The 25,428-nt window shown below is 35.6% G+C and overlaps 1 protein-coding gene across 27 annotated transcripts in view; it reads right to left on the bottom strand.

Moving 5' to 3' along the window:
• The window catches only part of MBD5 (methyl-CpG binding domain protein 5), a 423,339-nt gene that overhangs the window by 31,656 nt on the left and 366,255 nt on the right, over positions 1–25,428 (bottom strand). For all 27 annotated transcript variants that reach the window (XR_011528341.1, XR_011528342.1, XM_070579639.1 and 24 more), the window contains 3 exons: positions 24,677–24,779; positions 23,397–23,577; positions 10,554–12,689 (listed from right to left, as the gene is read on the bottom strand). Coding sequence is in view for 25 of the 27 variants with exons in the window: in XM_070579639.1 (XP_070435740.1) it covers positions 10,554–12,689; positions 23,397–23,577; positions 24,677–24,779 (2,420 nt within the window). In the remaining 2 variants the exon portion in view is untranslated. The remainder of the gene's footprint in view (positions 1–10,553; positions 12,690–23,396; positions 23,578–24,676; positions 24,780–25,428) is intronic.

Raw genomic sequence — 25,428 nt, 5'->3', positions numbered from 1 at the left:
TGTCCAAACACAATGAAATGTTTCCATAGTTGTGATAGTAGTACAAATGTAATTTTATATTGTTTTCTCCTGATGTAGTAACACATGAATTTTTCCTTTTTGATATATACTTTGTATTAATATTTTTAACCACATAGCATACAGATCGACCATACTTATTGAACCATTCTGATAAAGTTGGCATTTATATTTTGATTTTTTCATCATTTTCTCTAACACAGGGATGAACATCTTTCTGCATATGATACTTTCCTACCTTTGAATTTTTCCTAAGGAAAAATCCTTAGGATCTCATGACATCATTGGTATGATTGTTATGAGAATCAAAAAAGGTAAGTGAAAGGCTTGTAATGTGCAAAAGTCTATACAAATAAAAGGAGTAATCATTGTCATCATTATTATTGACATAAGTAGTTGTAGTTAGTAGTGGTGATGTGGTGATAGTAGTAAGTATAAATCAGCATATCCAACACACCTTATAGAATATTCCTATAGCATGACTTTGCAATTTATCCCAGCTGTCATGTCTTGCTTTTTTTTAAAAGCTCTCTGTTTCATTTCAAGAATGAGATTTAAAAAAACCCTGTTTGAAAATATATAAATATTTATGAACTATTATCATGAAATAATGACTATGTTCACAGAGTAGGGTAAGAACATATTGAATGCTGAAGTAGGCATATGATATACAATTTTTTAAATATTAATTCAGATTTGTAATAAAATACTCAACACCTTAAACATTTCATTGCTTCTTAAATCTTGCTGCTATTTCCATAAATAGGTACTGTGCTTTATTTGCACTTGAAGATCATCTTTTTAAACAAGCTAATAAAAACTCTTACTTACTAGTAATCACTATCTCTGTCTTTATTCCTGTCTGCTAAATAATGACGACATATTTAAATATACAGATCACCATTCCTCTAACCACAGTCAGAGCACATTTTCAAAATACTCTAGTGTATATATGGCAAGGCTTTGTAGATGAAGGATTTCCTTTGAGGTTATTATTTTTTTATCTTTGTTTTGTAAGAGAGAAGCACTCATACTTAAGATTCAAGAAAGTAGCCATTTGGGGATATTATTCTAAAAGTTCTCTATTTAAATATTCTTGAGGAATGACAATAAAGAAAATATAGTTACTCTGGGTTTATTTTTGTGTTACAAACAAGAAAGTGATGAATACCACAAGCTTTTTAAGGGTAATACATGGATCAAGGCCTATTTTTTATTTTCTCTAATGTTCAATAGATCAATTCAACAAACAGGTATACTCTGCTGAACAAAAGGATAGAAATGGTGATACAAAACAAAACAAAACCACAACACCCTGCCCTTTCCTGCAGGAACTCTGAGTTTAGGCAAAGTGATAAACACACAAATTTCCCTGTCTCTCTTTTTGCTCCCTCAAATATACATTTATTGAGAGCTTATTATGAACAAGGAAATTTTAAAGCTTTTTTCATATAGCTAGTGTAACTATAGTGCAATATACTAACAGCTATAACAGGTATGTAACAATTGTAAAAGTGAAGGTGTCAGGGAAAACTAAGCAAGTGGTAACATTTCATCTGGGATTTAAGAGTGGGAAAAGAGACAGAAAGGACTTCTAAGTAGAAGCAAAATAATTTTAAAAAGAAAGACAAGGAGATAATAAAGTGCATGGAGGGTAATAGAGTCCTATGCATACTCAGAACAAAGAAATAGGACTGAAAATATTGCATGCTGCTTTCCCACACACCCAGCCCTCCTACCCATGGTTAAACCTGCTACCTTAGACAAGCAGTGATGAAATTTGAAATTATCTTTCTAAACTATTAAAGGCAAGGATCACTTATTCCCTCCATATCTGCATATGCTTGGCATTAAAGAAATGCTGGTTGGTTGAATGAGTCTATTAAGATCACAAAACTTGCGCTCAACTTCTAGAAATCAGGTCATTTGATAGTGTGTGTGTGGCACATATGTATGTGGAGAAAGGGAGAGAACACCACCCATTTGTGCAGAAAGTGAAAACCGACTCTCCAGTGTATTGGTCCAATGCCAGGAAATAAGAGATGCTAGAAAGGAGATGGCCGGAAGATGATGAGTTATTTCAGAAGACTCCCAGGTGCTCCAGGGAGTCAAAATCACATTACAGAGGAACAGGTCCATCTCAAAGAACTCTGAGCTGCTAAAGTCACTCATTAATGCTTGGGGTCATTCAAGGAGGACTTGAATTTTTATAGCTGGAGGGAAATTGGGGATTGCTTATTTCTGAACCACTTAACCTTGAATAGGCACTCTTTGGTGAATGTACTTCATAGTTCTGCACAAAAAACTTAGGGTCTGTTGTGGGGAAAAATGTTCTCTTAAAGTTCATTTTTTTTTTTTTTTTTTTTGCAGCCAAGATGTTTTGTCCTTAGTCTAATGAAAGGGAAAGTTGCTAAGAGTTTTTTAAAAGGCAAACTATTCACTAAACATTTAGCAGTTAAATAACCAAAAGGCAGGTGGGAGCCTGGAACAAGTTAGTAAGTTGCAGAAGTTCTTTAGTTGGAAAAAATGATTATTTCACATGAGCCAGCAGCACCATGAACTTGCATAATTTCTTTTTCTCATTCTCTCTGTTGTTTTTAAAGAAGTAGGAGAGAAGATTGGAAAGACACCCAAATAAACTTTCCTGTTGCCATATCATGTGCCTAGACACCCAATCAGGGATTGAGATAGTCTAGTACAATGAGGAAACAATGGTGGGAACTTGCTCGGTGGGGTAGATTTCCAGATATCAACAGTGTTCTTTGCACACACATATAATTTACGATGTGTGAGTTATATATGTATGTATACGGAAATAGCATCAGAAAATTTTTTAAAGGATATTTTCCTACTAATTTCATTCTTGACATGTTTTATCTGCCTTATTATTTAAAACTGCTTTTCAAAACAAAAGTGATGTCTACCTCTTTAAGAGTTCTCTTCTTCACCACCAATATTCTTTGAGAAAAGTGGTTGCTAATATCATGCTACACTCATCTAAGGCTGGCTAAGTATTAACAATATTGTTGTACGTGTCTTTGTACATGTACAAAAGAGGGCATAAAGCTCATATCAAGTGGACCAATGAGGTGTTTAAAAACGTTATACCACACTTTGATCTATAGCTCCAATTTTGAATAAATACTACTTTATGCTAGAAAACTTTTTCTAAATTGATATGCCAAAATACTGATTTTTAACCATAAAATTCAAGAGCCTAAGAAATGAGTCATATAGAAGGTACTCCTTCACCAGTTGACCTTTATCATTTGCTCTGGCAAGTGTACTTTAACTGCAAACGGGGTCAATGGTAATCCTTAAAATGAACGCTCCTAGAGACAAGAGAAAATATCACGCCTTAATGTGTCTAATAAATTGATTCACTTTTCAATCCCATAGAATTTTCTCTATATTTACAGGATTGATTTTAAAAAAATAAATTGAAAGATAACTTTTAGAGGAAGTCTAGATCGTTCAATAACTTTTTTCCTCCCAAGCCTTAGTAATGGCATGGTAATATGTATTTATATATTGATTATACATATCAATCTCTATCTTTGTGCTTTGGATCCTGATGTAAATTCCTGGCATTCCTTTACCAGAAATAGGCAGGAAGCCCTAGGGACTAGTGGCTATCTGTTCTCTACAAGGAAGGGAGGCAGGGACCCCAAACCAAAGCACTTAGGAGCTGAGAGGGAAGGGATCAACTGCATTGTCTGAGACCCTCATCAGGGCCAACCTGCTGGGGAGGAGGAAAGAACACGGATGCAGCTTGAATCTTGGAATGTGATGTCTCAGTAGTTAATGACTATATCAAGGTCAGACTTGTGGTGGTAATGGAGTCAGACAAGAAAAAGAAATGTGATTTTTTTTTTGGCTACTCATCATTTGTTTCCTCTCTTGACACATAGAATTACTCTGAAAACTTGGAATAAATGAAAAATGCTTGAGATTTTTCCCTTGTTTACTCAAGTAACAAAAGGCTTTTTTAAACAAATGTTTTTTATCGCATTTTTGTTAATATTTATTGTAAAGAAACAAATGTTGAGAAAAGAGGTTAAGTCTCTTGCTTGGTAGGATTTCTGTTCTTGGAATATGCTAAAGTTAAAATGCTTCATCAATATCCCAATTGTAACTTTTATCTCATTTTGCTTAATGAGCAGAGCAAGAGTTTTTAGATTATTAATACAGTTAACTTTGTATCTTTCCATTGTATGTTATTTTATCTGCAGCTGAAACAGTGCTTAGCCCATACTAGGTGCTCAATAAATATTTGCTGAGTTAATTGCCTCATGAATATTCTAAGACAGCGTTTAAACCTATCTGAGGCTGCAAAATCACTTTAGTATGCCCTAACCAGTACATTTTGATAAATGAAATAGAAAAGAAAAAAAGAGTCCATTGGGTAGCTGGGTATTATTTTGTGGAAACTGTTTCTGTTAACTTATATATAAGAGTGCTGGGTCATGTCCTGTTAATGGGTGATAAAATCTTTTCAGTGGATCATGACTGTCATAAAAAAAAGAAATAGAACAAGATAGGATAAGACAGAATGGGTCAAAAATATCAGAGTACATCACATGTAATGTGTTTTTTCCAGAAAACTTTTATTTGTTATACATTAAAAACATATCTCTAGTGGATTGTAATGCAAGTTAATTTCTTACTGTGGGAAGAAGTAAAAAAAGTTTACTTTAGGATCAGGCCTCAGAGCTGCTCAGCTCTGTGGGGGATGGTCTATGGAGTTGTGCTCCAGGAAGCATATTTATCAGACTATAGGGTGAAAGGCGTCCCTGTGCACTTGTGCAGCCCAGGAGCCCTGCTCCACAGTGTTTGTGATAAATACTCTCTCCCATGAGTCTTGGATAGATATTCCAAACTTCCCTGGACTAGCTCCTATCCTAGGAGTATCTCAGTAACTACTTCAGGCTTCTGTTGTCTAGTTCCATTTTTAATCTGTAAAAAGGTGAGTTGTTACTTTAAATTTGCAGGAAGTATAATTCTTAGAAAATAATTTTTACTCTACTGTTTGCTTGGTTGGCATTAATGTTGTTTGATATAAGTTCCTAGAAAGTAAGAACATTATGATTTGATTTATTTAGTACTACATGCATGTGGAAATGAAATCCGTTCTGATGACACTATAGGAATATTTTTAAGCATTATTTTTAATGAGTCAAATTTTTTTAGATTAACATTACTGCCTAGAATTTGGATACTTTCAGAAGCTACTTCGCTTCAGGGTTTTCAGACCACTTGATTTTAGTAAGTAACAGCTTATGCATCCACTAGAGAACTGAAAGATTTTTAGTGGCTTTATAAGTGAGCTTAGTGTATTGCAGTGGAATAAAATTTTCCCAATTTGCACACTGGGGCAATTTATTTCTTGAAAGGTACAAAATAAATCATTGAATCAGCAAACATATCACACCACTCTGAGTTATCACCTTTGATTACATAGACTCGATGTCTAAAGTCAAACATATTTTAACTCCTTCTTTTGTACACAAGGAAATATTAAACCTGGAATATGTAAACAAAACAAGTGGTGTAACCCTGATATTAGGAAACCTTCTTAAACAGCAAGACATTGTCTATTGTAAAAATATCTTACAGCAAAGAAGATATGGCTCATTTTGCAAAAATTTAACCCAAAAGAATAGACATAGATTTTTATCATACAACCAAGAATTTAATGTAGTTTTGGTATTTGGTTAAAAAACAAGAGCAGAAGGCAACTTTTAACCTAGAAGCCTTGTGCATCAGATGAGGGATAAAATCTAGGCATTCAAATTTTTGGGTGGAAATACTTTCAATAGCAACTATTATTAATTCTGTCACAACCTTAAAGGAGCTTCTGCCTTTCTTCACTCTATGTTAGTCTATATAAGACTAGAATATTATTTCTACACAAACTTCCCATATCCTGAGAGGGCTAACCTATATAGCACAATCCACGCTCGAGCATTTTTATCTCATAACCTTTTTGCACCTATAACCTCAAATGTAGGGAATGAAAATTTCCCTTTATTTTCTTTACTGGCATGTTCTGAGAATAAATTAATACACAGAACAAAAAACCAAGCTCATTACTTTACAGTCTTTTACCCAAAGTGTTCTTTTGTGGTCTCTACTTCATTTCCTTATACCTACCATATCAATGGCTGTACTGAGTTTCAATCAAATGTATTTTGTGCTGAAAGAAAAACACCTTCTTTCCCAGAGCTTTAAAAAATATATAGAAATATCCATGAACATGTATCTATTCATAGGTTTATTTATATTCTTGTTAGTCATTGTATATCTTTAAGAGTTAAGGCAAATAAATGTTTGAATTATTTTCTCTTCTGGTACAAACTCATACTCTGCCCCATCAGAGGATTATATTTTCATGTGTTTAGAAGAGGTGATTAAATGTGTTTTATCAGAAAAAAAATAGAATATAAAAAGTATTTTAAAGTGAAAAGTTGTATTTAATGATTTTATCACATTGGAGGAAGAACAGGTTCAGTTATTAAGATGGTTAGCAGAGTAGTTTAAATCTTTTTGTCTTTCTGAAAATTGTGAAAAGCCAGAGGGCCATGGAAGGGATGGATTGTCATGTGGCCACTGAGAGGGCTAGGTCCTCTGCAGAGGCCTGGATTATTGGCAGGTGTGTCTTTTTTCTATAGTCAGCGGGCTGGCAGCAGTGAGACGCCCGAAGGAGGCATGAGCCTGATGAAATTTGCCAGTCAAGGGCACTTGATTTTTGATTCCTCCCTAAACCAAAACACCACAGGACATATGCTGGAAACCACTTAAATGCTGAAACTTGTCTCTCTTCATAACCGGAAAAGTTGCTTTAAATGTCTACTACTAATGGATTTCAGAACATACCTGCATTTAGCAGTGTGAATGTTTGGACTAAGAATCAGGAACTTTGGGGTTTGGCTGCCAGATCCATCAGAGCTTTGCTTTATAACTTGAAGAATGTCACCAAGTATCTTACTGGTCAGTTTCTAAATCTGTTACATGGAAATATTCAACTTTACTTGTTATTTGATGTCCAAAAGGCTAACAGAATTGTAAACTTTACAATGCAAAGTGTTTAGACAGCCTTAGTGGAAAGGCAATTTCAGAACATCAACTAGAATTAATAAAGCCTTGTATGGTGAGTTTTAGAAATGTTTTCTAAGCATTTCAGATCTTTTATCCATATATCATATCTTTTATCTTTTACTGTCTTTGCCTCCAATTCCCATACCTGAGTTGCAATACATTTTGTAAATGTGTCCCATAGAACTCACATATAGGCCTAAAAAATCACTATTGGGGTTATTTATGATAGGAAAATTCTCTTTAAAAGAAGTTTTTGAAAATAATTACCAAAAAAATTAAGCATTTTCAGAGCAAGTGATTTCTTGTCTTAATTGATGTCTTAATGTAACATTTTTGAGCTACTGCTTAGGAGAGTGGAAAAAAGGCACTGGATTGCGTTCCGTCCAGGCTCTGTGACCACAGAGTAGAGTTGGACCACATTACCTGTGGGTCTCTTTCACCCTCACTGTGCTATCATGCTTGGAATGGCAAGACCCGCATCTGCATAGTCGTCTCCTTCAAAGGTTTACTGACACATCACCCACTAGGAAACTCATTCCTATCTGAGTAAGTGAGGTGATACCAATTCATTAAAATAAAGGTCACCAAATGTGATTCACAAAGTGGGGAGCAGTTCTCTTGATATTTTTGGCATTTCATCTGTATTGACACAAACATTCTAATCATTGTAAACTATGATATCGGAGTCCAAAGAGAGAAGGCAACAATAACTTGACTTTTGTCTAAAAGTGCATCAAAAATTTACAAATGTGGCTTCTAACATCACCATTGTGCTTTAATTCATTATGTGTTGGACATTTTTAAAGATTTTGAAAGTGAAAACAGTATTTTGGACCACTGAATGTTTCAGATAAAGAACTTAGAAGAAGAACAGCTGGGAAGAAAATGGATTTTAGAATCTGAGGAACCTGAGTTTGAACCTTAATTCAGTTATGTGTGATCTTGGACAGTTATCTGTAAAATGGGGACAATAATCCCTTATACTTTGGAAAACTGCACAAATTAGAAATCCTATAGGTAAGTCACCTGGCACATAATAGGTACTCAATGATAGCTATAAGCAATGTGTTAAGAATAAAATGTGTTTTTCTTCTCATTTCTTACTGGTATGCTAGGAATACCCAGCAAAACCTACAGGGATAGCTGTGACTGATATCTGCTGTCTAACTCTGAATGCTCAGCTTTGGCATTTATTTGATGGATGAATAAATGTCAGTGTAAATAAATATCTGGGCTAAGCAATTACAGTGACAGTATACTTAGTTGACACAGTTCACTACGTATCAAAAAGAAACATGGCATTAGAGACCTTGTCAATATTTAGCTCATCAAAAGTTACATTAATTAGTAAATCCACCCATTTTCAAAACCAGCTGCACATCATATCTATGTACATTAATTAGTATTTAATTTTATTAGGTTTAATATTTAAAAAATTCTTACTGACCTAGGTATTTATCAAGCATACGCTTTCTGTTAGCTTACACATCATTGGTCACATCCATATCATTACCAGATATTTATTCTTGTCCCTTTTAGCTATTTATATGCTAACACTTTTCTTATATTAATAAATTTTCAACCTGTGTGTTTTGACAATCCCAGCACTAGCAATCCAGATTCAATGTTTTACAGAGATGCGTGGAACAAGAAAATACACATCCAAGACTATATAAAATAAGTCTAAACTTAACAACCAGAAGAAATAAGAATATAAATAAATGTTGGTCTTTTCCATTGTAGATGAATTGAAATACATCATTAATAAAATACATACACTTTGCAATATGAACTTAGACCTGAAACAAAGTCAGTTGAGGTAAGGGGTATCAAAACTTAAAGATTTAATACAATGAGACTAACAATGTCTCATCTATATGATTGAAGGTATGCTTAATAAATATGGTGTATTTTTGAATAGTGACTGATTTTATGTAACTTTAATCTGCTAAATGAGTAAGATTAAATTTTCATTTGTGTGGAATTATCTAAAAAGGATTATGAGTCATTGAAAAGTTGGAAGCCCCTTTGGAATAAGTATCCTGTTAAACACATAAAAAATAGTTTCATGAGATTCCTTAGACTAAGAATATCAAGAAGGCACTAATCATTTCAATTATCTTCTCCACCTTATATTCTTTTTAACACAAGAGGCCGATGAACAATTCTTCATTAAATACTGACATCAAAACATAACACATAACACAGGCTGTGGAGGATGGCAGGTATAAGTAATGACACCAGGAAGGAAAACATTTGATTTTACTATCAGCAATGAAGACATGTAGCTTATAATGCTTTTCCAGCATGGTGGTATAATGCAGTCTATACGTATCTACACAATAGCTTATTATTAAAAGCCTCAGCAGTTTTCTCATTTCCAGTGGCAATCTGGTTTTTAAAGCCCACTGTTCTCAGATCTGAATAATATCTTTTCTACTATCATCTTTTATTTCCTCTCTGTCATTTCCCACAAATCATTCAAACCATTAGTGTTGGCTTTTAGGTATTCTTTCTAATGTTTTCATGGTCAAATTTTCTGATGTCTCAATGAATTCACCTCTTTAGTGCTTGTTTTGTTTTTTCTAACAATTTCTGAGGATTCTATTACACAAAATACAGTTCTTTCTAATGTGTCTACTTTTAAGTAAATTTATCTCCTTCATTAATAGTGGACGAAGAGATATAATCAATTCAGGTTCAAAACCTTAATGTCAATGGTAAAAATACAGGTTTAGTTCTATAAGAAAATTGTAGAACAATTTCAAGATCAAAAATTCTGGAAATCAGGTTTTCAAGCCTTTTTTTATTAGAAAACTTAAATTATTACCTTTTTTTTAAAAGGGAGGAGCCAATAACCATTTTTGAATTTTCTCAAACAATAATAAAGGATAGCAAACTAGAATAAGAAAACACATTAGAAGACAGCTTTCTACATCATACAACTTCTAGTTACCTTTTCCTATCCATTCACCTATTTCTGGTCAGCAGCAAGAACAAAAAATCCATTTATTTTTGCCTTTTTGGGTTTTCCAAGATGAGCTTCATTTACCTGAATACAAACAAAAGCTATGGGAAACGGCTTTTATATTGGCATAGACCAAGTACGTGTCTCACAAACCAGGAAACCCTGCCTTCTATGGCTTCTTCTGTAGTTTAGAGTCCAATGGTTATAAAACCAACTGAAAGTTGAACAATATTCAAAATGACACAGATTGACAACAAATAACGGAAACACATGGAATCCTCTTGGCTATTTTTTTCTAATAGACAAATCCCTAGCATTCTGTAAATAAAATTATAAATACTAAAGAAATGATGAGAATTTCACAATGGGGAAAGGATCATTTCTTATCATAATAAATATTTTGGTACAAATTTTAAAAAACGTAGAAAAGTTTAGTACCTTTGGGTACTTTTTTCTAATAAAACCATACCTGCTTCAGAACTTGTTTGATTATAGCTGCTAACAATGCTGTTTGGTATCACTGGAGTGGAGGACGTTGAAATTCTTGACTGAGGTGGATTGGGATGTAATGAATTTCCTAAAGCCATGCCCGACTGACTGAGCATCCCACAGTTCCCGCTAGCCTGAATCTGATTTATTAAACCTGCAAGATGGTGGTTCGGGACTGGACTGTTACTGTGAACAAAGTTAGTGTTTGCATTGTGGCAGTGCACGGCTTCCCCTCTTAAAGGTATGTTCTGTGTCAGTGAATTCTGAAGAACACTGGAGTTCATATTGGGATCTGTAAAATGCAGCTGGTTAGCAGAGCAAGGCAAAGCAGTATTTGAGCCCCCACAACCCGGGGCACTATTGCTACTCAAGTGAGAGCTTTGACAACTCATAGACTGTAGTAACTGAGACATTGAACTGATGGGAAATGAACCCTGACCCTGCTTCCTTAGCAAGTCGGGTCCAGGTTTAGGAACTGCAGAACTATCCATTTGCGACTGTCTGAGCAAACTCAACACTGTGGTAGGTGGCTGTTTTCTTTTCCGCAATGAGTCTTTTTGCTGAGACATCAGCTTATCTCTTAGTGCTGCGCGACCACTTTGCCCTTCACCTGTTGGGAGAAGCATGTTGGCAGTAGGAGGGAACATGGTGTTTAAAGTGCTGTGTCCTTCAGTGTTGCCACTGCCAGCAACAGCTCCAGAATTGCTACTGCTGCTATTGTTGTTACCAGCAAGTTTGTTTTGATTTGCTAGCTGTGCTTTGGCTGCTGCTGAGAGTAAACTACTTGCTGGAAAGGAGGCAGCATTGTGCTGGTTCAAGATCTGATTTAAAGGCATTCCCAGCAAACCAGGCTGACTCTTTACAGAACCACTTCCGGCAGATGCAGTAGGAAAAGCTGCACTGCTTGGGGTATTTAGTACATTACTCATTCCAGCAATTAATGGGTTAGGGATATCCTTGTACTGATGATGTCCATCGGACTTGGTAGAAGGGCTTGATGGCATTGATGGCCTTGGGGACCCTATTGTTGACCTTGGTGACCTGGGTGGAACCTTAATACCACTACAAGTGGCCTGGGGTCCTAGAGGTGGCATCATGAAATTTCCGTGATCTGATGATGTGGAAGATGAGCGTGATCTTTGGGGCGATGCCTCAATCCTTCCAATTCCAGTCCCCATCATGTGCACTGGGGATGTCACTGGAGAAGGGGACAAGGAGGTTGAAGCTGAATGCTGAACTCTTTGTACATGACTCCCATGATTCATGTGACCAGGTTTTACGGTTGGCAAAGGGAGATTACTTGGCAAAGGAACAACAGCAGGAGGCATGCTTACATTCATCACAGGTACCTGAGAGTGGACATTTGAATGGAAACTAGTTGGATTAATGATAACAGGGTTCTGATTCACTGGTTTACTAGGAATAGGGTCAAGAATGCCAAGTGGATCTTTCTCAGATGTTAATGGCTTTTTCTGAAGAGCACAAGAAGGTGGAGGAGGGGGAGGTGGGCCTTGGGGTGGTTTGTGGTGGAACATTGCTCGTGGTATTTCCATATTACTTGAAAAATTACACATTGGTTTTTTCATTACTGGACTCTTGGTAGTCAAGGTTGGGGAAAGAGGTATATTAGTCCTTCCAGCCATTGCACAGGATGACTGTACAGGAGAACCATGTAGCATTACTGAAGGTGGAGAAAGAGGAGTCCTACTCAGGTGAATAGGACTAGAATTGGGAGCTCCATGAAAACCAGGATTATTTCTTGTGAAAACATCAGGGCTTCCAAGTGGGTCAGTCCTTGGAGAGATTGAGCCATCTCCATATATCTGGGAACCTGACGACGCTGGGCTGGGCATGCCTCCATGGCTGCCACGGAATGGAGATTTCTGTCCATGTTCACTGCTGCCCAATCTCTGCCGGGGGTAGACAGGGTGGAGTTCTTGTTGCTGGCTTCCAGGCAGTTCTTGTACATATAGCCTTCCCATGGCATTTGATGATCCAATCATTAACTTGAAAGGATTCTTACATTCAGGCATTACAGAATTTGTAATTCCTTCATGAGACTTATTTCTTACAGATCTTGGAGTTGCTGCCCGTGAAGGTACTACTGGAGTTGCATCTGATGTGAAAGAGAAAAAAAGTTCTGTTAGTAGTCTCAATCCTTTTGTGTTAGGAGGGGGGAAAGGAAAGAAAGGAAAAAATGAGAAAGGGAGAGCATCTGGAAATAGAAATTTGCAAATAGAAGCTGTGACTCTATGCAATTAAAAAAAGTTCTGCATTCTACATTAAACTTTGATTTAAAAAATGTACATTATTCTCCCTTGGTTGACCAAAGGTTCTCATTAACTGCTCATTATACTTGTTTGCCTCTTATCTATTAAGATAGGATGGGGATCTGAATCAGTACATACTGACGTTAGCCATTCTAATTGACAGCCCAGATGGAAATGATGATGTTACTATTTGGTTGGATTTGAATTTTTTAAGAACACAGTAATAACAGAAAATCATAATCTGTGTGGCATAATATCTTCTTGGGTGATTTAAACGAATTGCCTTTTTCACCAGAAAATCTGTTAGGCTATAAATGTTTCTGTTACCTTACTGAAACCTTGTCAGGACGGCTACAGAAACTCTTCCTTATTCCAACATTTTCACTGTGAGAGCAAAAGGGTCTTAATTTTTGTGAATTGAGTGAATGGGATTCTGAATAATGGGAGTGATAACAACAGTAAATGCAGTGATATTACAATTATGCTTAGCTTCACATCAAGCCTGTAAAACTGTAATACTGCAGTTTCTCTGCCCTTAATCAGTCATTATTGTAAAAACAGCTTTAGTCAACCAAATTAGGTAAAAGATGGCAATTCTTTTTTTAGGATAGAATTCCTATGCAAAATTTAGTCAGAGTGCTAAAATCTTCAGTACGGGGTTCCAATTGAGTATTCTCTTTTTACACAGCACATTGCTCCCTCGCTGGCTTTTTGGAATCCCTTCAGTTCTTTTGGAGATCAGACAGAATACAGGCAACGAAAGGAAGCTGGGTCATCATACAGAATTCTCACTCTATCATGTCAGAATTCTAGATTTAAGTTTTTTAGCCCCTAAAGATGTTTAACTATTTTATAAAGTTGTGCCTTCTAAAACAGGGATAGCAAATAAAATTAGTTTCCCATCAACTGGTGATGACTGCTTAGAGAGCTATGTTGAAAAAAATGCTGAGCTTCAGCTGGGCTCCATGAGAAAATGCCAAGGAGTCTCTCCCAGGTACAGGGGATGAGAATGGTACCATTCATACTATATGTTGGCCATCCCTATTCTGGGACTTACAACAAATTAGCAAGTATACTTAGATTCATTTGCAATTAGAGGTATATTTACTTGAATGGATAGTTGCATGTTTGAGACAAACATACTTCTCTTACCTGCTAGGTAGTTTACAGGTTAAATCATACCATAATGATTTTTAAGATAGTGGTTCTCAACCTGGGGTGCACAGAAGTCTAGGCAAGTGCACTCAAGATGTAAGAGAATGCAGTGAACATACATTTTTCTTGGGAAACATGGGCTTTCTGTTTCTAGCATGGTGGAGATTCTTTGATAGAGTGATTTCTGGATATATGAAAAGTTGAGCACCAATGATATAAGAGAATTACAGCAGATAAGCTCAACTGAACTTATTTTCTCATTAAGGAGAGATTTTTGAAGTTTGTAACAAAAGAAATAATCATGAAAAATATTTGGGCTACTGTGCTTGGCATATGGTGAGGACACACTTGTCTGTATTAACATCACTAGCATTACTAAAGGATTGTGTCCTTTTCAGTAACAAAACTACTGAGTTGTGTCTTTTCTTGGCTATTTATATAATTTATCTACAGTTCAATGATTAAAAATATAGACTTTGGGGAGGTGATGTCAGCATCATGATGGAGTGAATTGTTCCATTTGTTTCTCCTCTCTAAGTTACAACTAAATGGACATTCACTGACTACCAGAGGATGCCTGCACAGCACAACAGGATGTCTGAGAGATCTATGCAGCCCTGCACCTGAAGGTAGGTGGGCTGGATCCCTGGGAGGTAGTGGAACTGGGTGAGTGGATCTCTCTTTCCCTCCCTGGTAGCAGCCAGCCAGGTTGTGGATCCTCACACAGTGGCCAATGTGACTGTAAGAGGAGATCGGGGCAGCTCAGCTCCCAAGAATGCTTTTTGGGTTGTAGCCCAGCCTGCAGGAGTGCCCACCATGCCATGGTAGCCCCGCTGGTGGGAATGATCTACACCAAGTGGTGGCGGCTCAGCCTGTGCAAAGATGCCTGCCTGCTGACCACAGTGCTGGGAAGAAGGCACCTGCCCCACTCAGAAGGTGCTCCATCTGCAGAGCACAGCAGCCTCCAGGACCCATCAAATAGTGGCTCAGCCCCCATGTAGGCACCCCTTCAACCTAGCACAGCAGCTCAGTGCGTCCCCTGCCAAGCGCAGTAGCCCTGCCCATGGGAAAACGACCCATCTACCTGTGCAACCTGCAGAGCAGCTGCAGCCAGCCCGTGCAAATGCGGAACAGCCCTATCTGCACAACTTCCAGCAGAGGGGTGGGATCAGAAAACACATCTCCTGCTCCCCACCAGTGGTGGCAAGTGGAATCTGTGACCTGATACTACCACAAATGGGCTGGCAAAGGATCAATTCATCAAACACCACGAAACTACAGAAACACTTCAGAGCAGAAGGAAAATGACAAGTCTCCAGAAACCAATCCTGAAGTCACAGAAATTTACAATCTAAATGACAGAGAATTCAAAATAGTTGTCTTAAAGAAGCTCAATGAGTTATAGGAAACCTCAGAAAGACAGTTTAATGAGCTCAGGAATAAAATTAATGAGCAGAAAGAGATTGAAATTCGAAAAAAGAAACCCAACAAATTCTGGATATGAAGAACACAATTAATGAGATAAAAAATAATCCATAAACCAAAAAAAATAGAGTTGACATTATGGAGGTCAGAATTAGTGAATTAGACGACAGAAATATAGAAATGCTTCATATAGAAAAGGAGAGAGACCTAAGATGTTTTTTAAAAAAATGAAGAAATTCTTCAAGAAATATACAACTCAATTAGGAAAAGCAACATAAGGATTATTGGTATTCCTGAGGGAGAGAACGGGGAGAAAGGAACAGACAGCTTGTCCAAAGAAATAATAGCTGAGAACTTCTCAAACCTGGGGAACATTCTGGACTTACAAGTACATAAAGTCAATAGAACTCCTAATAACATGACTGCAAAAAGACCTTCTCCAAAGCATATAATGTTAAAACTGGCAAAAGTGAATGACAAAGAAAAAATATTCAGGGCAGCAAGGCAGAGGAAAATAACCTACAAAAGAACCCTTATCAGGCTTTCAGCAGATTTCTCAGCAGAAATATTACAGGCTAGGAGAAAATGGAATGATATATTCAAAATTCTGAAAGACAAAAACTTTCAGCCAAGAATACTCTATCCAGTGAAACTATCCTTCAGATATGATGGAGAAATAAAAGCTTTCCCAGATAAACAAAAGCTGAGGGAGTTCATTGCCACTAGACTTGCCTTTCAAGAAATGATGAAGGAAACCCACCTATTTGTAACAAAAGGCAAAGTTTACAAAGCTTTGAGCAGGGAGATAAATAGAAAAAATGAGAAAATTGCAGCTCTCTATCAGACAGGTTAGCAAATGCTTACTTATAACATAAAAGATAAAGGGAAGGAAAGCATCAAAAATAATTATAAACACTTTAATTTAGTCATAAACATACAACACAAAAAAGAATAATTTGTGACAACAATAATTCAGTAGGGGAAGAGTAAAGGGCTGGAACCTGCTTAGGCTAACGGAGATAAGAGGCTATCAGAAAATGCACTATCTCATCTATGAGATCTTTTATACAAACCTCATGGGAACCATTAAACAAAAATTCAGAACAGAGCAACAAATCATAAATAAAGAGAAAGTTGAGAAAACCACAGAAAACCACCAAACTGAAATGGCAGTCAGAAATACAAGGGAAGATAAACTATGGAAAAACAGAACACCCAGAAAACAAGAGATAAAATGGGAATATTAAGCTCTCATATATCAACAATCATTCTAAATGTAAATGGATGGAATTCTCCAATCAAAAGACTCAGAGTGGCTGGATGGGTTAAAAAACAAGACCCAACAATATGCTGTCTCCAGAAAACACATCTCAGCTCTAAAGACAAACATAGGCTCCGAGTGAAGGTATGGAAGATGGTATGCCAAACAAACAGTAAGCAAAAGAAAGGAGGTGTGGCCATATTTATATGAGACAAAGCAGACTTCAGGACAAAAAGACAATGAGAGACAAAGAAGGGCAGTATATAAGGCTAAAAGGGACATTCCAACCAAGAGGAAATAACACTTATGAATATATATGCACCAAACACAGGAGCACCCAAGTATGTAAAACCACTATTAACAGACCTAAAGGGAGAAATTGACAGCAACACAATAATAGTAGGGGACCTCACCACCCCACTTACATCAATGGATAGATCATCCAGATGGAAAGTCAACAAAGAGACAGTGACCTTAAATGAAACACTAGACAGATGGACTTAATAGATATAGAGAGAGTATTCCATCCAAAAACAGCAGAGTAGACATTCTTCTTAAGTGCACAAGGAACATTCTCAAAGATAGACCATATGTTGGGAAACAAGGCAAGGCTTAATAAATTTAAGAAGATTGAAATCATATCAAGCATCTTTTCTGTCCAAAATGCTATGAAACTAGAAATCAACTACAAGAAAAAGGCTGGGAAATGTGGAGATTAAACAACATGCTACTGAACAACCACTGGAGCAATGAAGAAATAAAAAAATACCTGGATACTAATGACAATGAAAATACACCATACCAACTCTTACGGGATGCAGCAAAAGTGGTGCTAAGAGGGAAATTTATAGCAATACAGGCCTACCTCAACAAACAAGAAAAATCTCAAATAAATAATCTTAAACTACACCTAACAGAACTAGAAAACTAAGAACAAACAAAGTGCAAAGTCAGCAGAAGGAGGGAAATAATAAAAATTAGAGCAGAAAGAAATGAAACAGAGACTAAAAAGAACAACGGAAAAGATCAATGAAACAAAGGTCTGGTTCCTTGAGAAGATAACCAAAATTGACAAACCTTTAGCTAGACTCACTAAGAAAAGAAGAGAGAAGTAAAAAATAAATAAAATTTAAAAATAAAAGAGAAATTACAACAGATACCACAGAAATAGAAAGAATTATAAGAGAATACTATGAAAAACTCTATGCCAACAAATTAGATAACCTAGGAGAAATGGATAAATTCTTAGACTTATACAACCTCCTAAAACTGAACCAAGAAGAAACAGAGAATCTGAATAGACCAATCACACGTAAAGAGATATAAAGAACAAACAAAACCCTCCCCCAAAAGCAAAAGTCCAGAAGCCTTCTCTGGAGAATCCTACCAAACATTCAAAGAAGAATTAATACCTATCCTTCTCAAGCTATTCTGAAAAACTGAAGAAGATGGGATGCTTCTGAATTCATTCTATGAGGCCAACATTACCCTCATACCAAAACCAGACAAGGACAACACAAAAAATGAAAATTACAGGCCAAGATTGCTGATGAATATAGATGCGAAAATTCTCAACAAAGTATTGCCAAATCAAATAATAGCAATATGTTAAAAGGATCATACATCATCACCAAGTGGAATTTATACCAGGAATGCAGGGATGATTCAATATCCACAAATCAATCAATGTGATATACCACATTAACAAAATGAGGAATAAAAATCACATGATTGTCTCAATAGACACAGAGAAAGGATCTGACAAGATCCAACATCCATTTATGATAAAAACGCTCAATAAAATGGGCATAGAAGGAAAGTACCTCAACATAATAAAGACCATATATGACAAACCCACAGCCAACATCATACTTAATCGTGAAAAACTGAAAGCCATCCCTCTGAGAACAGGAACAAGACAAGGGTGCCTACTCTCGCCACTCCTATTCAACATAGTACTGGAGGTTTGGGGCAGAACAATTAGGAAAGAAAAAAAAATAAAAGGTATCCAAATTGGAAAGGAAGAAGTAAAAGTCTCTGTTTGTGGACCACATGATTCTATACATAGAAAACCCTAAAGAATCCACCACAAAACTATTAGAAATAATCAACAACTATGGCAAAGTTTCAGGGTACAAAATCAACCTACAAAAATCAGTTGCATTTCCATACACTAATAACGAAGTAGCAGAAAGAGAACTCAAGAATACAATCCCATTTACAATAGCAACAAAAAGAATAAAATATCTAGGAATAAATTTAACCAAGGAGGTGAAAGACCTGTACACTGTAAACTACAAGACAGTATTGAAAGAAATCAAAGAAGACATAAAGAAATGGAAAGATAATCCATGCTCATGGATTGGAAGAATAAACATAGTTAAAAAGTCCAAGGCTAGCCCTGTGGCCAAGTGGTTGGGTTCGCGTGCTCTGCTTCGGCGGCCCAGGGTTTCTACCAGTTCAGATCCTGGGCACAGACATGGCACTGATCATCAGGCCATTCTGAGGTGGCATCCCGCATGCCACAACTAGAAGGACCCACAACTAAAAATACACAACTATGTACTGGGGGGCTTTGGGGAGAAAAAGGAAAAATAAAATCTTTAAAAAAAAAAGTCCACATTACCTAAAGCAATCTACAGATTCAATGCAATCCCAAGCAGAATGCCAAAGACATTCTTCATGGAACTAGAAAAAGGAATCCTAAAATTTATATGGAAAACAAAAGACCCTGAATAGATAAAGCAATTCTGAGGAAAAAAGACAAAACTGGAGGCATCACAATCCCTGACTTCAAAATATACTACAAAGCTATAGTAATCAAAATGGCATGGTACTGGCACAAAAACAGACACACAGATCAATGGAATAAAACTGAAAGCCCAGACATAAAACCACACATCTATGGACACCTAATCTTTGACAAAGGAGTCAAGAACATACGATGGGGAAAGGAAATTCTCTCCCATAATTGGTGTTGGGAAAACTGGACAGCTAAATGCACAAGAAAGAAAGTAGACCATTATCTTACACCATACACAAAAACTAACTCAAAAATGATCTTCTGAATACCACATCTAATCAGGTAAGGGAAACAAAAGAAAAAGCAAACAAATGGGACTACATCAGACTAAAAAGCTTCTGCAAGGCAAAGGAAATCATCAACAAAATGAAAAGACAACCCACCAACTGGGAGAAAATATTTGAAAATCATATATCAGACAAGGTGTTAATTTCCAAAATATATAAAGAACTCATACAACTCAACAACAAAAACCCAAAAAACCCAACCAAAAAATGGGCAGAGGATATGAACAGACATTTTTCCAAAGAAGATATACAGATGGCCAATAGGAACACGAAAAGAGGTTCAACACCACTAATTAGGGAATTGCAAATCAAAAGTACAATGAGATGTCAGCTTACACCTGTCAGAATGGCTATAATTAACAAGACAAATAATAACGAGTATTGGAGAGGATGTGGAGAAAAGAGAACCCTTATACACCGCTGGTGAGAATGCAAACTGGTGCAGTCACTATGGAAGACAGTATGGAGATTTCTCAAAAAGTTAAAAACAGAAATACCATATGATCCAGCTATTTCATTATTGGATATTTATCCAAAGAACACGAAATCAATAATACAAAGAGATTTATGCACTCCTATGTTCACTGCAGCATTATTCACAATAGCCAAGATGCGGAAGCAACCAAAGTACCCTTCAACTGATGAATGGATAAAGAAGATGTGGTATACATACACAATGGAATACTACTCAGCCATGAAAAAGGCAAAATTGTCCCATTTGCAACAACATGGATGGACCTTGAGGGTATTAGTTATGTGAAATAAACCAAACAGAGAAAGACAAATACCATATGATTTCACTTATATGTGGAAGATAAAAACACGGGATAAACAGAGCAGATTAGTGGTTACCAGAGGGGAAGGGGGTCGGGGGATGGGCAAAAGGGGTAAAGGGGCACGTATGTATGGTGATAGATAAAAACTAGACTATTGGTGGTGAGCACAATGTAGTCTATACAGAAACTGATATATAATAATGTATACCTGAAATTACATAATGTTATAAACCATTATGACCTCAATAAAATAATATAGAGACAGGCGTATGAAAAAAATACAGACAATGGCATTTTCTAAATTCAATAGAATTTCGAAAAGAGCTATGATATAGAAAGGATTTCTTGTAGAAAAATAGTTACCATTTTAAAAATAATATGAATACTAAATAAACAAACAGAAGCCATGCTTAGGAATAGTTAGGAATTAAAGTATTACAAGAGTTGGCAAATGTAAATGCTAGGCACTCATCAAGTGCTTTCATGTATATTCAACTGGACCTTTCAAAAGAATAAACAGAAACTAAATATATGTTTATGTTTGTAAAATAAAGAGAGGTAAAAACTACTATGTGAGTCTTCTTAACTTTTAATTATTTAAAGATCAACCTTTTTAACATACTTTAAAACTAGAAAATTGAAATAAATGCTATGTCTGAAGCTAGTAAAAGAGTAGTAATTAATCCAATAAAGTATACCATTTTAAAAGGGGATAGAGATATACCTCTTACACCTGTACTAGTTAAATATTTACCTTTAATTTCAATAATGAAATTTGTATAGATAGAGTATAAGAAAGGAGCTGGATGAAGATTCTATTAAGGTCGTTAAAAAGGCAACATGGTAGACTTTGTAGAAAGATATAAAATTGTTTGATATAATATGATGTGAAGACACCAGCAGAGTATGTGCAAACACACGTGTGAGGCAATATGCAAAAATGAAAACAGAGTTACATCAAGGTGGCAGGATAATGGTAAATTTTAAATAATTTATTACTATTGAATGTCTTTAAATTGTTACATATCTTTTAACTTAAAAAACATAACTCATTAAAAGAAAAAGAAAAATCCCCTAAAAGATTTTTTTTCTTACATACCTTAGTGGAGCAATTTTTTCTGATCATTCCTGTTAAAGTTTAAAGGTTAGAAGGTTATTGGAAAGGAGCTCTCTGCTAATTTTTCTCTCCCTGTCTTCTCGACATGAGTTCTAAGTGTGGATCTTTAAATACCTGTATGATGTCACAACCGTTCCTCTTTGTATCTAAGGCTGTTAATAATTTGGCCTCAATTTACCTATACAGGTCTAATCTTCCACTCAAGTCAGATTATACAGGTTTGAACTTCCACTCAAGCCAGATTAGTTTCCACAGCATCCCTTAATTATGCTACTCATTTTGGATAAGAATTTTCTTATTTCTCTCATATGTCTAAATCCTTCCATTTTCCAGGGATGGTTCAAATCTGAGTTATTCCATAAATCCTTCTCTGATCATTACGGGTTACGCTCATCATCCCTATGCTTCAGAACTCTGCAAAACAATATCACTTATCCTTCATAAAATAAAATACTTTGGCACTTAGCAATATTTATCCTGAATCATTATTCAAGTATTAAGTAGACTGTAATTTGGAGGGAGTTCATATTCTAGTTCATTACAAAAAGAAGTTCCTCAGTCTTGAACTATAATGCCACAGATTACACATTAATCATAAAGGGAAAGGGTACCTTAACAATGGAGAATTCAGATGGACATAACTTTAAGCAACCAAACTTAATGATATCAATATAAGATAAATTGATAATATATGCCTCCTAATGAGGATATAACATCACCTATGCAGCATTCTTACCAAAATTTGTTTAACCTAAAAATAAATATGAGGAAACAATCAGGCAAATTCAAATTGAGGAACATCTGGCCCAGACTCTTCAAAAATGTCATTGTCATGAAAGATTTAAAAAGTCTAGTGAATTGATGTAGATTAAAGAAATGTAACAACTAATTGCAGTGTACAATCTTTGCATCCTGGATTTAAAAAAGACTAGATTAAAAAAATATCTAAGAAATTATTAGGACAATAGGAGAAATTCAAATATAGGCTGCATATTAGATAATAATATTATGTAAATTTCCTGAATGTGATAATTAGATTGCGGTTTATGTAGAGGAATATTCTTGAGGGTTGAAATACTTAGGGGTGAACTGTCACCATATCTGCAACTTCTGCAACAAAATTCAAATTGGTGAATCTAGGTGAAGGGTACATGGGTACTCAATGAACTGGTCATGTAATTTTCCTTCAGCTTTGAAATTTTTAAAAAACAAAAGCATGTGTGCATGTGTATGTGTTGGGGGACTTATAGAAAGTTCCTGGCAAGGTGATTCCTGTTAGTAGGTGTTTAATAAATGGCTATTAAATGACTGAAAGAATAACACTGCTAGTTCTCGAAAACATTGGTAGTTGCATTTGAGGACTTAATACCACCTGTTTCAATCCAGCCCTAGGAAAAAGGCTATATTTGTTTCCTAAAAATCAGTAGCACTTTCTCTTTTGTTAACTCAGCTCTACATACCTGCATAGCATTTGCATGTGCTAAGTAGTTTTTATTCTGCTTGTTTAACTGGGTAGTTTGGATAGGAAATTTTGGGAACTGGTTTCATAGGAATTTTTCAGAACTAATTTGCTATTTGTAATAAAATGAGAAAACATACATAACTTTAAGCATTGTGTATGCTTGAAAAGTGGACTTGGAAAATGCTTGGCAAAGTGATTTCTTATGATTCCTTCCCCAGGAGAGGAGTGGGGAAGGAAAATTCCTAAAGCCTTCACCATATTACATACTTGTTCCTCCTCCAGGACTGGTGAGCACCAGTGAAGGATGTGGAGCTTCCATGCTTTTATGAAGTGTTGCCACTGCAATGATTTTTCTTTTATGTATGCATAGCTTTGTGACGTCTTCATCTGCTTTAACATCTTCTGCAGTTCTCTGTTTCACAGCAGCTCCAGGATCAAAATTAAACACCTGGAAAAAGCACAGCCTTTGTTTAGAATACGTCTGTAAAAACATTAAATAAAAAGATCTCTTTGTTTAAAAAAAAAAGTTTTACACAGATTAAGCCATAAATCTAAATAAAACTTTTTCAAGTTTTTAAATTTAAGAAAAGCAACTTTATATAACTTAATATATACTTCTGCTAACTCATAGTTTTTAGTGGCAAATAACTAAAATCATCTTAATTCTAAGACAGCGAAGATAAATACATGGAAAGGTATAACATCTGATAATCTCCCCAATTTTAGATCCTTCCTAACGTTAGTATAAAAACAGATGAAGTACAGTTTAAAAACCCTAAAAGCTGACATTTCTACATGCTAACTTTTTCTTTTGCTTTATTTTGTTACTATATTAAGACTACCCTTTCACCTATTTAAAAAGATCTATTACTCTATTAAAAATATCTTATTTATATTATTTATTATCTATTAAAAATATCTATATACTTGTAAGCTATTTCAAATACTTTTTTGGAATGAGTGACACACAAGTAAAAAGGAAAGAGTTATCTATTAATCTTTAGTTTTTAGAACTATTTTAAATTATCTCTATAATAGATATTCAGAGAACATGACTTGTTTCCATAGCAAATAATATTTTATCATTTAAAATGATTTTACTTTTTACCTTGCAAAGGAGTAAGGGTTTCACGTTTTGGCTAGCAGGGTTCAGCTTTGTGATTTTAGAAACATTTGTGGCAGATTTATCAACACTAGTGCTAAAAATAACATTGCAGATTGAGCAGTTATAGTAGGGAAAGAAAATACTGCACTATTAAATAGTGAGCATAGCTATAGCTCTAATGAAAAGGTGCAAAAGAGGTTTTAATGAAATATTTAATATGAACATAGGTTTGTTACCTTTGAAAATGAGTCTTGGATTTGAACTATTTTCCACAATCCTTAAGCATTCCAAAATGCATGCAAAAGATATCTAATCAGATAAAGACTTTAAATTGCACATATTATTGAAGTAATATAAAAATGAACTGCCAAATGAGAAAAGCAAATATATGAAACACCTAAAAAATAGAAAACTGCTGATAGATCTATTGTGAAATGGTTACCTTGGGAAGAATAAGAGGACATTCCAAGCCACACTTGCATGTTCCGTCAGTAAGCAGGTATGTTTTAACCTGCTCCAAGCAAGATAACAAAGACCCACTGGGACTGTAAAAATAGTTTAAAAAAACATCAGGAAATAATTCTGACTGCACATATTATATGAAAAAAAGCCATAATTTATAGTCTTACTGTCCTTCACAGGATAATATTTTCGACTAAGGAAAAGCATTTTCTTTGTCAATATTATGTTAGCTACTAAATTATAGCCTTTAACGCCATTGCTCTTTCTTCTGAACCAAAATATTTCTCAGAAAAATACAGATCTTCATAGAAAATTAAATAAAAGTATTTTGAAAACCAAGAGTGGACTAAGGATGGCAAAAATGCTATTCTTAAGGACAGAACAGGCAAGAAAGGAACAAGAAAACTACATGAAAGTAATCATTATCATTTTAAACTACAAGATCTACTTTTAAAGCTATTTGAGGAAAAACTGAAATTTAGAAACACATTGGAGGTCAAACCAGAAAGTTGCTATGTCTACAAAAGTTGACGCTAACAAGTTCTTCCCTTTAATCTTGAAGTCTAGAACCAAGTTGTCCCTATGTAAAAACAGGCTTTTCTTTTTTCTGCTTCATCCATGTGTTTCTTTGAAGCTAGATCAGTGTGGCCCAACTCAAATTATACTGAAGAGCCAAACCATACTGACAAGAAGAGAGGAGCCAAGCGGAGCTGACAAAGGATGGGCAAGTCT

Source organism: Equus przewalskii, chromosome 17 (assembly GCF_037783145.1).
Source record: "Equus przewalskii isolate Varuska chromosome 17, EquPr2, whole genome shotgun sequence".
In the NCBI taxonomy this organism is placed as follows: Eukaryota; Metazoa; Chordata; class Mammalia; order Perissodactyla; family Equidae; genus Equus; species Equus przewalskii.
Note: the sequence above shows the minus strand (reverse complement) of the source record. Positions and strands in the feature narration are given on the sequence as shown.